This window comes from Sycon ciliatum, chromosome 11 (genome assembly GCF_964019385.1).
Source record: "Sycon ciliatum chromosome 11, ocSycCili1.1, whole genome shotgun sequence".
Classification (NCBI taxonomy): Eukaryota; Metazoa; Porifera; class Calcarea; order Leucosolenida; family Sycettidae; genus Sycon; species Sycon ciliatum.
Window position 1 is genome coordinate 19,033,100 of NC_088653.1, and position 15,568 is coordinate 19,048,667.

General features: G+C 46.6%; 1 protein-coding gene and 1 long non-coding RNA gene across 5 annotated transcripts in view; one reads left to right on the forward strand and one right to left on the reverse strand.

The window, feature by feature from the left end:
• Positions 1-9,483: 9,483 nt before the first annotated feature.
• LOC135827443 (uncharacterized) lies at positions 9,484-10,492 on the reverse strand. The gene is made up of 4 exons (XR_010555444.1): positions 10,425-10,492; positions 10,146-10,206; positions 9,979-10,058; positions 9,484-9,644 (listed from the first exon to the last, which is right to left on the reverse strand). It is a non-coding gene; the product is annotated as an uncharacterized LOC135827443 (long non-coding RNA).
• Positions 10,493-11,634: 1,142 nt separating this feature from the next.
• The window catches only part of LOC135827420 (uncharacterized), a 48,402-nt gene continuing 44,468 nt past the window's right edge, over positions 11,635-15,568 (forward strand). For 3 of the 4 annotated variants that reach the window (XM_065339912.1, XM_065339909.1, XM_065339911.1), the window contains exons 1-2: positions 11,635-12,394; positions 15,471-15,546. In XM_065339912.1, coding sequence (XP_065195984.1) covers positions 15,534-15,546 — 13 coding nt within the window. In that variant the 5' untranslated portion in view covers positions 11,635-12,394; positions 15,471-15,533. Of the gene's footprint in view, positions 12,395-15,334; positions 15,547-15,568 lie in introns of those variants that run through there. The other variant, XM_065339910.1, reaches the window with a different exon arrangement.

Below are 15,568 nucleotides of genomic sequence, written 5' to 3' on the forward strand. Positions count from 1 at the left end.
GCGAGGTAAGCTGAAACATCAAGTAGCACCTGCATTTAGTTGATATCCAATGAGGTCAGCTCAAATGATCGAGCTGACTTTGCAAACGCAAGTAGCATAATACTAGCATTACACACTAAGTCTTCCTGGACAGAAGGGGCACCCGAAGTTGAGCTTTCAGACCCAGAGCACTACTCTTATCCTACATCCTCTTCACGTCCCATGTGTTACCACACTATGGCTGTGGTGGTCGCTAGTGGTGATAGATACCACGCAGGACACAACACCCATGCAAGTCTTGGCTAGGGGGGAAACCGGATGGGTTAGGCAAGGGGGACGGCAGAGCTGACCGACACATGTTGACAGTGCGGTACTGCTTACCTTCGGAAACCTGATCAGCTAAGAAGTTAGCTAGTGAGGCAGCCATGTGATCTTCCTACCGTGCACCCAATCAGCTGTTCTATAATCGGAAGGCTGACTCGTATGAGACAGTAGGTCCGTCGCGCCTCCGTGTGGAGGCGTCTGCTGACAGTCCCAGCTGAGCTGTAGTATGCCTGAGATGGTCCAAATAGCTAGCCGGAGGCCCTGCAGTGGATGCAGATTCTTCCCATGGATCAAGGAGCATAGGGTCGTGCTGTGGCAGCTGCCAAGAGCACTAGATCAACATCTGCAGCAAGAAGGGATAGAACCCTTATACCAGCTAAACTAGAGCTACTAGAATTGCTCGCTGGATCCGATGTTCTCGGATGCAGCGTAGACACGCGTCCACCAAAGCAAATGGTGGAAACAGGTAGCCGTTCCGCCACATGGCCGGCGGTGCCGTCAGGGCATCGGACCACTCTGCCACTTGGTCTTGGCCGTGGCTAGCTGATGTACGCCGGCAGCTGGCAATTGTGCCGCGTCACGAACAGATCTCGGACAATTGGATGGCGACTCTCCCTGATCAGCTGAACCAGCCCTGTATAATTGGATTGAGCTGCCAATCGCCGCTCTCTTCAATGTTCCATGATAGAAAACCGGCCTCAGTGTTCAGGCGACCGGCACATGGAGGGCTTTGAGGTGTAGCAGGCGCTGCTCGACTCAGGTCCAAATGTCCTTGGCTAGTTGGCATAGCTGATGAGAATATGAGTCTCGTATGTCCCGCCTTGGTGATCAACATAATTATGCAACTGCTGTTGTGTTGTCCATCTCTAGCACAGCAATACTGTTATCAGTGACTGGCAAGAGCAAACGTCTGCAGGCCCAGGAAAACAGCTTGAAGATCCTTCCAGTTGATGCGGAAGTAAGTAGTTGTCCAGATGTGTCCATGGCCCTCCCGTGGCCCGGTTCTGGCACACTGCGCCCCGACCGTAGTCGGATGCATCCGATGATATGATTAGAACTGGCGGGGCTGGCACTACTGCCATGGCATTGTGTGCTGCCGACTGGTGTGACCACCACTGCAAGGAGGCCGTCCTGAGGCTCGAGCGTCAGACATATTCTTGTCCAAGGCCGCTCCAGAGCCCGGTGTAACTGGAATTGGAGATTCCGAAATCAAAGCAACACTTCAAGTAGGCAAATTGCTATCCGGGCTGCTACCATCCTGCCAATGAGGCTTCGCAGCTCTCAACAGCAAGCTTCACCACGCCTAGGCTATAAAGTAAGACCCGTACCCATGGCATGGGGCCCAGCAGATCTCTTTTCCCAGTTAATAGCTGGGAACGGGTATTGTACATAACATAAGCGATTCATCGCGAACATGTCGATACTCAGATAATAATAATAATGCACGCCACAGCTTGGCGTAGTGACAAAGGAGTCTGCGGGGTCTTGGTGCGTATGTCGGGCCACAGCTGGACTGCCCCTGAGAGCCTTCTCGCCAGGCTGTCCGATACACCGGGGAGTGTTTCCATTTCTGTGCTGATGACCACTGGGGATGCCACGACCGATTGGTCAGGTATGGGGCCCTGGTCGGTAGCCTCCGAATGGCAAAGGGGCCCCTGCGCCAAAGGGGCGACCGACCGCTAAACGGGCAGGTGTCACAGCAGAACGGAGGGGACTGTGGAATGCAGCATAGTTTGAAGGCGGGATTAGTGGTGACGCTGTGCTCGCAATAGGTGCGATGCATCCACCAGGGCATTGCCTGATTTAACCTTTTTCATGGTCTTGGCGGAAAACATTTTGCCACTGAGATTTCCAGTCTCCGACAGCTCTTAGCCAAGAGCTTGTGCTTGGCTTCTATCAACCAGTTCCGCCTCATTTTGGATAAGGACGCATTGGCGTACACAGCACCCAACCACATCATCAGCCCTTGGCATCAGTAACGTGTCTGTAGTACGGTGTGCGGGGTCTCGCATGTGCCTCCGCCATTATTGTTGCATAGCAGCTACACCTTACGCAGTTATCTGGTTATACGTTATGGCTGGGTCGGGCAAAGTACGTGGACTGTTTTGTCAACATACATGTAAGTATCCTGCATCATGACAGGAGCCTCAATCGAACACGATCATAATTAAATCTACTGGCCGCGGCCAGCGTCTCTGGATCGAATACAGCTTCCAGCAGCTGTCATTCAGGCTTTCTCCCTGGCCCTTGCTACATGTCATGACATGTAAATTAAAAGTATAATAATAAGGCTTTGGAAAATATATTTTCCATTGGTAACAGGTTCGGCCTCATTTTCTCAATGCTGCGCTGATGATCATATCAGTCCACAGTCATGAAGGATGAAACAGCATGCTGTTCCAGTGTCCGCAGAGATTGAGTGTAGATTAAAATAAAATAAAACATGTTTTGTAATTTTTTTATTTTTGTAATTAATTTTTTTTACGAAATAGAGGTTGCGACTTCGGCGATGATTTTGTTTAGGAATGGGTTTGCTCCCACACTGGAGCTCGCGCTATTCCGCCGACGACTTGACACTTGACTGACTCACGACTGCCATCCAGAGAACACGAGAAGTCCATCGAACCTTCGACTCGGCAAACCTGCAAGAAAGCACCACTCCCTGCTCAATACACAGTGTTTCGGGGAATTCACCCCTCATCAGTTGAGCTTGAGTAGGCTGAGGAAGATTGTGCCTGAAGAGCACCACTTATATAGTGCTGTCCAGGCACAAACATCACCAGGGATACAAACTTACAGAGACACTCCGTTTCCAGCGCGACAAACACCTCGTGAACACCAGATAGCAGCGTGAGTCAGTTATCGCTCCTGGACGGTGAGAACAGACGAAGAGGACCCTCGGTCATTCACAACGCTGTCACCTCCAAACCACCTAGTCGCACGCCCGCGCTGGGCACAACAGTACGATTTGCCGAGTCGAAGGTTCGATGGACTTCTCGTGTTCTCTGGATGGCAGTCGTGAGTCAGTCAAGTGTCAAGTCGTCGGCGGAATAGCGCGAGCTCCAGTGTGGGAGCAAACCCATTCCTAATTTTTTTTTATTTATTTATTAATTTTAATTTCAGACTGATCTGAATCAATCATAGGCCAATCCCTATTCTGTATACAAGGCATGGCCATCGTGGAAATAAAGAATATTAGTATATTCTACTGACGGATTTCCGCCCGTCAAATTGAACCGCGCTGAGTTTCCGCTCAGCCACGGCCGTTCCAGTTCCCAACTCAGCAGCTGGATTTCCGTCCAGCTCCGAGTGATCGGAATACATAATAATCTACTGGCAGCCGCCAGTGCTTGCGGATCGAATACAGCTTCAGGAGCTGACGATCGGCTAATTCTACTGACAGATTTCCGTCCGTCAAATCGAACCGTGCTGAGTTTCCGCTCAGCCACGGCCGGTCAAGCTCCTGTTGAGCACATCGTCCGACTCAGTAACTGGATTTCCGTCCAGCTCCGAGTGATCGAAATAATCTACTGGCAGCCGCCAGTGCCTGCGGATCGAATACAGCTTTTAGTAGCTGACGATCGGGCAAATTCTACTGACGGATTTCCGTCCGTCAAATCGAACCGTGCTGAGTTTCCGCTCAGCGACGGCCGTTCAAGCTCCTGTTGAGCAAATCGTTCAACTCAGTAAACTGGATTTCCGTCCAGCTCCGAGTCACGATTGGAATCCGGATCGCGACCCGATGCCACTGAGTTTCCGCTCAGCAAGGCATGCACACTGCTCCGATATGAGCATGTGGCGTTGCTTACGAGGCCATGGTTGTGACAAGAATGTCAGACAGAGAGAAGTAAATAATTGAAACGTTCACAAAACGGAGCGAAGAAAAAGGCCAAAGAGATTCTGGGAAGGGTTGGTTTTGGCAGGAAATGAGGTGGAATGTGTTTGTCTTTAAAACGCTATGAATTATATGAAAACGGAGCGATTTTGGGCCTAACACACTGTCACATTCGAAGGCCGAGCCTCCGAAATGCAATAAGTAATATTGACTGAGTACGAGGTCAATAGGAAATAAAAGCCGAGTAAAAGACCGAGGCGAAGCCGAGGTCTTTTACGAGGTTTTTATTTCCTATACTGACCAAGTACGAAGTCAATACAGTGGTCCCTCTATAATCCGGCACCATTTGTGCCACGAAAATCTGCTGGATTAGGGAGGGTGCTGGATTAACAAATCTGATTTACTGCTGCAATGTGCATGAAGAGGACATTTGGCTACTGAAAATTGTGCTGGTTTATCGAGGGTGCTGGATTATAAAGTGCCGGATTAGAGAGGGACGACTGTATTAGATTTATCACGACAAACAGTCCGTATTTCAAATTCCAAAACGATAACCTCATGAATCCCGGTTTTATGATTGCACAACCGTTGCACCACCACCTACTCATGCAGTGACAATGCTGCACTAGGCACCGTTCAACTGCGCAACCCCTAAGCAGTCAAATATAAGCAGTCAATATAGCCCTAAGGAGTGAAATATGCAGGAATATTTGACTGCTTAGGTATGGCAAAAATCTATGTGAGTCAATACTAAGGGAGTGATAATAATAATAATAATGAGTGCCCTGCTAAAAGCGCATCATGGCTCCGTTTAAATGCTTTTCGGCTAGTGTGTTTCTGTGGTATAGCGGACTGAAGAATAGTAAACGTGTTTTGCAATATATGTATGAAGCTATTTTGTATATAGTATGTTCCCATTCCGTTTTTGCTTTGGTGTAGCCCTGAGGTTGATTGCTTATTTATTTCTACCCTTCCTCTCTCCATACTTCTGCCCCCCCCCCCCTCTCTCTCATTCCTTCTGTCGTCCACATGTATCAAAGGAGGCGAAATCGCCTGTTTGTGGTGCGACGTTAAATAAACTTCTACAACATACAATAATAATAATTATTATTATTAATTATGATTGTACTGTAGGACTAGTACTCGTAGTAGTAGTAGTAGTACATGTACATGTACGAGTCCTCGTAGTAGTACTAGTACGCGTAGTACTAGTAGACAGGGAGTTTTTTTTTTTTTTAGTGTGTAAATTTTTCTGACCCCCGGGCCCCTTGGCCTTGGCACTGAAAGGGCTAGTACAATACTAGGCTGTGTTTACATGAAGCGTTTTAACCCGGGTTGAGTTCGACCCGGGTCAGATTTCAACCCGCCATGTGCACAAAGTGAATGGCGCGTTTACATGACGCATTGCGCTATCGGGTGTTCAGTGTAATTAAACGGCCGTCGTGACTCGTGAGTTCCCTTCGGTATCCCGACATATCACCGAACGACAGTTCACCGAGCGACAGTTCACCGACCGACAGCTCACCGAACGACAGCTCACCGAATACCCAGTTCACAGAATGCCCATTTCACCGAATGCACAACTCACAGAATGACAGTTCACCGAGCGGCCAATTCGCCGAACAGACATTTCACCGAAAGAAAGAAAAAACAAAGAAGGACGGAGAGAATTTTGGATTTTTATATATATTTCAAGGATTCCTTGTAAGCCTATCGAGGAGGTCTCCTTTAGTGTGACTCTCGCCATTCCGGAGACATATTGTCCACACCTGTGTAGTATTTTTAATATTATCTTCCTATCATACCCTGGTTTCTCATCATTGTGTCGCTTTTGCCCGTACAAGAGGCTTTATCACACATGAAAAAAAAAAAAAAAGTAGACAGGGAGTACATGTCACGTAGTTTTTTTTTCAAGGTCTGCTGAGCCTCTTGTACGGGCAAAATAACACATTTTGTGAAGAATCAACACATAAAACGAATCATCAGATACAGTATTTACAGAGTCTGTCACTCAGTAGGATCACTGCACTGTGCAGGTTCACTGGATGCGTGCCTCCGCCGCCACTAGCACAGCAGGGGACTCAGGCATGGCAGGAGCAAACATGCTCGCTCTGTCATGTAGTAGGTACATGTACTCCCTGGTAGTAGACGGGCAAGGCCACCAAGCTATGCTGCAACTGGCAAGTAGTTGACTGTCCTATACTGTCTGTCTAGAATTTGAGTTCAGCTCATGAGCTCGGAAAATTTTTCTGACCCCCGGGCCCCTTGGCCTTGGCACTGAAAGGGCTAGTACAATACTAGGCTGTGTTTACATGAAGCGTTTTAACCCGGGTTGAGTTCGACCCGGGTCAGATTTCAACCCGCCATGTGCACAAAGTGAATGGCGCGTTTACATGACGCATTGCGCTATCGGGTGTTCAGTGTAATTAAACGGCCGTCGTGACTCGTGAGTTCCCTTCGGTATCCCGACATATCACCGAACGACAGTTCACCGAGCGACAGTTCACCGACCGACAGCTCACCGAACGACAGCTCACCGAATACCCAGTTCACAGAATGCCCATTTCACCGAATGCACAACTCACAGAATGACAGTTCACCGAGCGGCCAATTCGCCGAACAGACATTTCACCGAAAGAAAGAAAAAACAAAGAAGGACGGAGAGAATTTTGGATTTTTATATATATTTCAAGGATTCCTTGTAAGCCTATCGAGGAGGTCTCCATTTGTCTACAGAGGTGAGCAGATCAATGAAGAACAATAGACAAGCAGCGAAAATGTTGCAATCACTAGGCCTTGACGGATTATGCTAGCATAATGTTTCGCATAATTCCTACCAAAATCGAATAATCGCATAATTCGAGGCAAATTGCATACGAATCGCACAAATAATGGAATAATCCGCCTGTTCGCACCAAATTCCATAGAGTTGTACATGTTCTACAAGTACCGTACAAGTAGATGCACCAGGAAGTCGTAGGTTTACGACTCCCTTGATAACATGTCCAGTCCATTACAATCAGTGATGGTCGTAGCTACAAGTGTAGGTCGGACGGTGCGTTGACCCCGTTGAACTTTTGCTACTAGTACTACAGTACAACGCCCTATAAAAAAATCCCCTTGTTATTTTGCACAGAACCATCATAAACATGTACATTAGCAGCATATAATGTGAGTATAATGCGGCATAATATGATAACTTTTAGCATAGAAATAGCATAATTCTGCAGTTTTTTCAGCAATGCGAAAAGCATAATTTCACGAAAATATTAGCATAATCCGTCAAGGCCTAGCAATCACTCCACAACGTTGAAGAATTTTGAATTTTTGACAATAGAAGGCTGGTTGATATACAGTCAGACCTCGCTACTACAGAGATTTTATCGGATTTCATTGACCATGTAATGTTTACACGTTTGTGTAATGTTTACTAGGGTTGAAACGATTATACCAAAAAGCGATGGATCTAGCTAATCATTACGGTTTTGATTGTCTCATATTTTTCACCCAAAACGTACTAAAATGAACCCTTACTGTTGATGTTTCAACCAGCTAACACAGTATTTTACTCTTACCAGTGGTGATGATTGGAATAAGGGATTGATTCAGTAAAAACTCGCTGCTTTTCAGAGCTATTCTTCCATATTTGTAATTGTTGTGCTTGCCAGTTCGGTCATTTTGGTCACAACCGTGGAAATGTAGTAATTTTTGCACGCAAACCCGACACATGCACTCAGTGGTTATGCGACGTCTGACTGTCCATGTACATACTACATTTGCAACATAACGTGCAACCAGCGCCAGTAGTGGCAGTACGTCAGCATTTCAGCCATGCGAAACTCAGCGCCGGTGAAGTTAGCCTGACTACGAACCAGTCATTACAATTTAGAGTAGAATTTCGGTGAGCTGTCTTGTCGGTGATATAGCCATTCGGTGAAATGTCTTTCTGTGAAGTGTCTTTCGGTGAATTGTCCAGTCGGTGGATTGTCCATTCGATGATTTGTCTTTCGGTGAAGTGTCTTTCGGTGAAGTGTCTTTCGGTGAATTGTCATTCGGTGAATGGTCGGTAAACCTTCGGGAACGGGTACGATAATTTTTTTTTATTATTTTTTTATTGCGCTTGACCCGGGTTGAAATTTCGCCGGTCTAAGACCATGATTGAGAAACAGAGGGTACCAGGTTCAAGTCCTGCTTGGAAGCGGAAGGATTTTTTCCAGCCGTGCTGCGACCCACAGTTAATTGGGAACTCGTGGCCTGGCACGAGGGAAACATGGATGCAGTGAATGGGATTTCGGTCTTTGACCACTTTGTGGTGGGTCTGATCTACTCACCTCCCACCGCTTAGGAGCTGCATCTGCGCCTTGATCCAAGAGGGTGGTGGCGTTCCTGCGGATGCGGAAAACTGGGCCTTTGGCCGAGTCTCACGCGAACCGTGAAATTTTTTTTTTTTTTTTTTGATTTCAACCCTCCCCCCCCCAAGGGGAGGGTTGAAATCAACCCGGGTCAAGAAAATCGTACAAACGTACTTCTGTGCGTATCTCGCGCCAGGTTTGAACCAGGGAGTAGTACAATACCATATATATATGGTATTGTACTACTCCCTGGTTTGAACAGCACTGCAGATGCACCTCTAGCTCTTTTGTCTATCGTACAGACTTTCAACCCGGGCTGAACTCCACCCGGGTTCAAATTTCTCATGTTATAAAAACACAGCCCTAGACTTGTTGTTGTTTGTTGTTGTAGACACCAGGGAGTAGTACAATACCGGGAGGTGACACGGCCACACATTCAGGCGGGCGAGCTTTGCCTCAGGTCACTTTTCTGTGGAGCGCTGTGTCCCGGGAAACGTCACGAAATATCGTACTTCGCGCGCTGTGTCCCGGGAAACGTCACGAAATATCGTACTTCGCGTACCATTTATCGTAGCATTTCGTAGCATTTTTCAAAAAAATTCATAGAACGACTTGAAGAGAGTGGCAGAATGCTGTCAAGAAGTTTTCGAGCAGTACTTTTTGAAGTTTGTTTTGACGATGTAGGGAACGAATCCATCAGTCTTTGCTGAGTGATGAGGATGAATCCTACGAAGGATATCAAGTAGCAGCTGGCCTTCGCACGGGTACCTTCAGTGTGTCCAGTATTTACGTGGGCGGCTTGTAAGAGTGAAATTTTCTTCCTAATTTAATTTGTATTACATTTAGTTATTCACGTCGTTTCTAGGGGAATAGATAATGTTGACTCAAGTTTTAGTCACAATGAACAACATGTTTCAGGTATGGCTGACCCGTCTCAAGATAGTAAGGCTATTCCGAATCCAGATGCTATAGTCGTCAGAGAGAAACACAAAATAAAATAAATTTTATACTGCAGGGGCAGCTATTCGCAAATGTCACTATGACGCAAGTCTGTGTCAAGGGTGTGAACGTGATAGTATCGTTCTTCTCTGCTGTTGAGAAATCATTTCCAGCTTGCGGCTGTCCATGTTCTTCATGTGACGATGGACAAGAGGCTGTATGAATCAGAACAAACATAAAACCACACAGGCTTCATCGATATGTCTGTGTTGTGCTTTAGTTTTGCTGCAGGTTTTATCAAACAAGTCAGATGCGATCTGCGGATAAGATATTTCATTTACGTACACTGTGCAGATTTATAAGCCTAGTTGGTGTGCATGAAGAGCATTGAAATTGTTCTCGTGTGTGCGTGTTTGGCCGTTGCTTTTTTGGGCGTACTTTTATGTAATTGGATCTGTTTTTCCTCCATCAGCTTATTGTCATATAAGCATATAAAGCATGGGCTTACTTGGCTATTATTGAATGACTGTACTCTGCTGTCTGACTTACGGGTAGCACTTGTTGGTGAAGAGATTGTCATACACGATGCGCTGTTATTCGCAGCAGGCAGTGACTTCTGATGACGTGTTCTGTGCAGTAGATGGCATACCAAAAAGAGATAAGCCATGTTATATCCGACGTCCACCTTACACATATGGTAGAACTGTGCAACTAACCTTGTCAGATGAGAGTATTTATCATCGTCTATACAAGGATGATCTTCGTCAATGGGGTGCGCTGTAGAACACGCATGAAAACAAATACAACCCCAAAACGTAGTTTCAGTATTGCTTCAGTGTCATATTTATAATCAACAATGTTGTATTGCAGAATTATTACCCTTCTCATGATTGCTATTGCTCAACACGCTAGGACTGCATAAGTACACACCAACATCCCCAAAACAAAATGCATTGAAACCACTTGAAACCACTCCTGCTATATAATTTGTTTACTTTTTGGGTGAGGAGCAATTGGCGTTGGGCAGGCAGACTTCGCAGCCGCACCCAAGTCGTCGCTCTTCTTCTTCTGTCCACGGGTTCTGGGGGTTAAAAAAGCAACAAAGCAAGCAGGCCTGGCCTCATTCAGTGCTGAAAACAAGTGATCTTGAACATTATGTTCAAGTCTATACAAATTAATAAGTTTCAAAATTTTCAGAATGAGTTTTACAAAGAGTTACATAAGCTAACACGTTGAGATGAAGTAGAATGGTAGACAAATAGGTATACTTTCGAAATATCCCAACTTGGTGAGGTGTCCGAGTGGGTCCAAATGAGAAATTCAGGTTCGTGTTACACCATGTCAAAATGAGAAAATTCCATCACGTTACTTACCTAGGATAGCGTCCTCCATATTCGTCACTTCCATCCATTTTGGGAAGTCGAGACTTGGCAGCAGTGTGGACGATGTACCAGAGTAGCTCCCAAAAAAGGCTCGAGCTGAAAAGAACAAGTGGCCGCTTGTCACGAAGGGATACGTCTGGTCTTCTCGTCACTATTTGAAGGTTTCTCATCGCTGTCAAAAGAGCAAAAATTTGAATTTTCGCGCGGTTTGTATTTTTTTTGTGAGGCAAAGCTCGTAATCCCGGATGTGTGGCCGTGTCACCTCCCGGTATTGTACTACTCCCTGGTAGACACAGTAGCACAGAGTATAATACAGACCAGTTCCCTCGCCTACCCGGATATTTGGTGGCAAACGGATGACACGGATGTGTGCAGTATACAGCCTGGAGTACATGAGTACAGTAGGTAGTACACTGAGTCTGTACTACAGTTGAAGTACTACTACTTAGCCACAAAATATCCGGATAGGCGAGGGAACCGGCTAATCGAACACACAGCCATACTGTATGGTATGTACGGCATGCATCTGTGCATGGCATATGCCACAAATCGGTAACCAACGATTTTCTTCCGGAAGGCGAGGGATCCGGATAAAAGAGGACCGGATAAGCGAGGCCTGACTCTAGTACTCAGTACTACTAGTACTAGTACTACAAGTAGTACTACAATGTAGTCATGTAGTTGATCGAAGCGAGAAACCTCCGCCATTAATATTATTTTGATAATAATTATAATACAATATTAGTTTGCAGGTCAGCCGCAAGCACAACGACTGAGCTGAGTCAGTTCTTCGTTTTCGAGTCGCGCAACGACAGTACAGGCCCCCCATCTGCTGTTTTAGCAATAGCAGTTACCCTACTCGCTAGTCTTGGTTGTAGTGAACGACTAGGTACTAGCCTAACTAGGTCAGTACTCCCGGAAGTAGGTCACTAGGACTAACTAGATGCTAGTATATTTTCGCATACAGCTAGCAAGCCTCCGACTCTGCCGCGTCGTTTACGTCCGTGGGAACAGCAGACACTTCTTTCCTTTGCCAGTACCAGTAGTACCAGTAGTGCCAGTACGTCCACGCAGCTCGCTACACCTTGTGGATCATGGAGAGCATAAGATAATAAACTCAGTGTAGCTCCGGACGGAAGCGACAAACATAATCACTCCAGTCCTGTTCTCTTCTGCTCAACACGCATCGTTTCCGTGTATATCTACGCTCTACTTCAGTTCAGTATTTGCGTGTAGCAGCGGCTACTACTAGAGCCTACTACTTCTACTACTACTAAGTACTAGCCAAGGACGAAGGACTTACGTGATGAGACTATCACTATCATAGGTGTGTGTCCGTGCGTTCAGATTTCACAACCTACTTGCATGATTGTACACATCGCCAAAGACGGAGTACTCTGGTTCCATTCTCTAGCTGATTCGCTAGCTATCGCCAGTTGTCCGCTCTGGTGGTAGGGAGTCTAGTCTGATTCAGTACAGGCAGTGCAGCGATAGCGGGCAGGTGTTATTCGAAGAGTCCAAAGCCAAAGGGACGTCATTGAGAAACTGGGCCGCAGGGTCACAGTGAACACCCGCATCTCCTGGTTAGTGACCTTGTGTTTTCTGTGTGTATGTGCTGGCGTATAATTCTGTATTGCTCTGTGATTTCGTACTTGGACGGCTCGAGTAGCTGAATGAATTTCTTGCGTTCTGCAAAGAACAGCGGTGAAGGATATCTCATCTCAGTGTACAATTTCTACGTGACATGACTGTGGTATTGTTGGGATACCGATGATAGTACAATGCTGGCAACTGAAATCCGACCCCCTGGGCGCCGCCCAGGGGGTCGGATCTCAGTTTCCAGCATTGTATAATGCAGAGCTGTGTTCAATGACAGGGGGGGGGGGGGGGGGGGAGTTCATAGACGAATTAAAGGGGAAGTCCGGTGAAAATATTTTTTTTAAATTTAAAAATTTCACAGTCCGTAGAGTTCGGGGCGCTGAGTCGAATGGTCTTTGTCCTAGGTCTAGGAGGCAGCGGCCTATGGTTCGTCAGATACGCCCAATCGAACATGTGCGAATTTGAGCGCGCATCACCCAGATCCAGGTGATGACGTCACAGCGTGCAGCAAGTTCAGCCACACCATCTAGTTGTGTACAAAATGGCCATATTCGGAGCGTGTTCGATTGGGGAACCGTTTGTCGCAGCTTCTTCGGACCAAGACCATTCGATTCAGTGTTACAAACATTACGTACCCTGTGATTTTCAGTTCAGCAAACCTCGAGGTTTTCCCTTATTTTAGCCGTTTCCGAGTTGGACTTTTCCGTCCGCACTGGCCTCAACTAGCTCTGCCCTGCGTGCAGACTAGCGCTGTAGTGTAGTCAACAAACTCATCACACACGGAACTACTCCCGCACTAGTGCCGTGCTGGCCTGCTGGGGTAGCTACAATAAGACTCGATTAAAAAAAACTCAAAACTTAGATAAAGAACTAGTCAAGACACGGACTTGTCATGTACTACACTCGTCACATGATCAGTCGTATGTAAAATCATGTACATGTAGTGAGGGAAGGTGCATTTCTCCTTGCCGATGCCGGCGGTGGTTGTGCTTTGCGAATTAGAAAATTTTAGTTTTCCGCATGGAATAGTCCTGCCTCTTTCTTTTATGCTACAACGATGAGTGCACAACGGTGACTACTTTCAGACAAGTGACAAAACAGCGAACAGCTCCCGGACCTAATACTTTCAGATCCCGTAGTGCTGCGAGTCTTGAATCGAAGAGTCGTGCCTGTGCCTGCACTGTTCTCCACTGTAGTCTGAAATATGCCAAGTTTGCACCAAAACATCAACATGTGGCAGGCTACTGGAGTCCAAGCGAATCAGAGTGGAACAACATTTAGAAACACGCATCACTCTTCTCCATTTTGGCGACTCTGCTCTCCAGAGATCTGATAATTATATCAGCCTCGTCTGCAATAGCTGCTGCTTCTTCATCAGTCGGAAACGCAGCAGCGCTCACTCTTGACCGGCCCACGCTGCCATTTCTTCAGCTGAATACCGAGGTTCTTAGCCCAAGACCGAACTCATGAAGGTCAGCCATGGCTGCATCTACACTCTCACAAGGAGTTCCGTCTTCGGGGTCCCTTGCACCACCTACCGTATTTCCCCGATTATAAGTCGCACTCGATTATAAGTCGCACCCCATTTTCAGGTTTGAGCAATATTGTTGCGATATATTCACTTCAGTAGTATGTCACGCTAGATTGTAAGTCGCACCCCCTTTTTTACACTGAATTTTAGTGTAAAAAGGTATGACTTATAATCGGGGAAATACGGTACTATCTGTCGCCAAATCATTTGAAATAGCATTGACACTATTGCTTTCACGCACTCCATTTGACCTACCTGCACGCTATGACATTGCGGAGGGTGTGGCGCGGCCGCATGACGTCATGGCGCAGCCCCCGAAACTCAGTTTTTCAAACAGAAATATCTCGAGAACGCTTTGTCGGAGACACGTGGGACCGACACCATTCGACTCAGCGCCCGAAACTCTACGGACGCTGATATTTTAATTTTTTACCGGACTTCCCCTTTAATGCACCAGGACGCAGCCCAGTGTTTGCAGGTCTGGGACTGCACAGTGCCCTGTACCAGTACACAGCCCAGTGTTTGCAGGTCTGGCACTGCACAGTCAGCCCTGCAGTAGTGCACAGCCCCGTGTTTGCAGGCATGGCACTGCATATTTCTCAGTGGCTTCTGCCTGGTAATATGGAGGCATGACAAGTTTCAAAATTACAGTTTGCAAACAATGTTTGGTTCACGAACTGGAATGCGAACTTCCGCACTTTTCGTTCGGAAAAGCAGTCGAACACGAACCGCAGATTCGTCTCAGGAGTGTCTGACTTTGGTGCGTCCATGAAGCTATGAAGCCGAGACCTCTGATTAGCTGAGCTTAGTGGGACCCACCACCACACTCCTTTTTTCACCCCAGTCTCTGGAGATAATGTGGATTTTGTACAGAAAAAAAAGAAAAAAATTCCGTTAACTAGGTTGTAGTGCCCGTACACATGTACAGTGCCGCTCAATGAAATCCAGTCATGTGACTCAAGTAGTTTGCACCTTGCACCATATTTGGCAACCCAGTGTTTGCAGGTCTAGGGTTGCGCAACGCCCGACACGTACTTGAGTGACGCGACTTGCTCATCACAACGCGAAATTCGTCAATGAGTTTGACTTTCATTGGAGTGCGAACTTGAACATGAAATTTGTCTTTCAAAACCTCCGTAATGTCCACATTTCATTGATCACGGCTGTAGTCTAGTGTATGCAGGAATAGAGATGACTAGTTGATTATACAAATGAGGAAATTTGTTGTTTCGGGTTAACTCCCCACCCCCATTTGAGTTTTTAACAAAAAAAAACCGATGTCAACCATACCATTTTTTTACCGTGCTCAGACGACCGTAAAACTACCTCAGCCACCTAGTAATGTATTCCCTCCTCCCCCCACTCCTCGCCTCCTCCTCCCCGCCTCCCCCCCCCCCACTCTGGCTCCAATGTGTCCTTTTCCGGATTCAATTGTCTGACAGCTTTCTGTTCTGCTGCTGATTGTCTCTGAATAGGTGTGTGCGATTTTTGTCTCATTGTCTGTCTACTCATTGTTTTGTCATCTCCAGTAAACAAGATAGTGCTAAATGAACACAACGTAAGACATGCTACAGAGATTGTGAAGCTGAGAAATGGATGATGACGGTAAGCATGAGTTTTCTTAGTG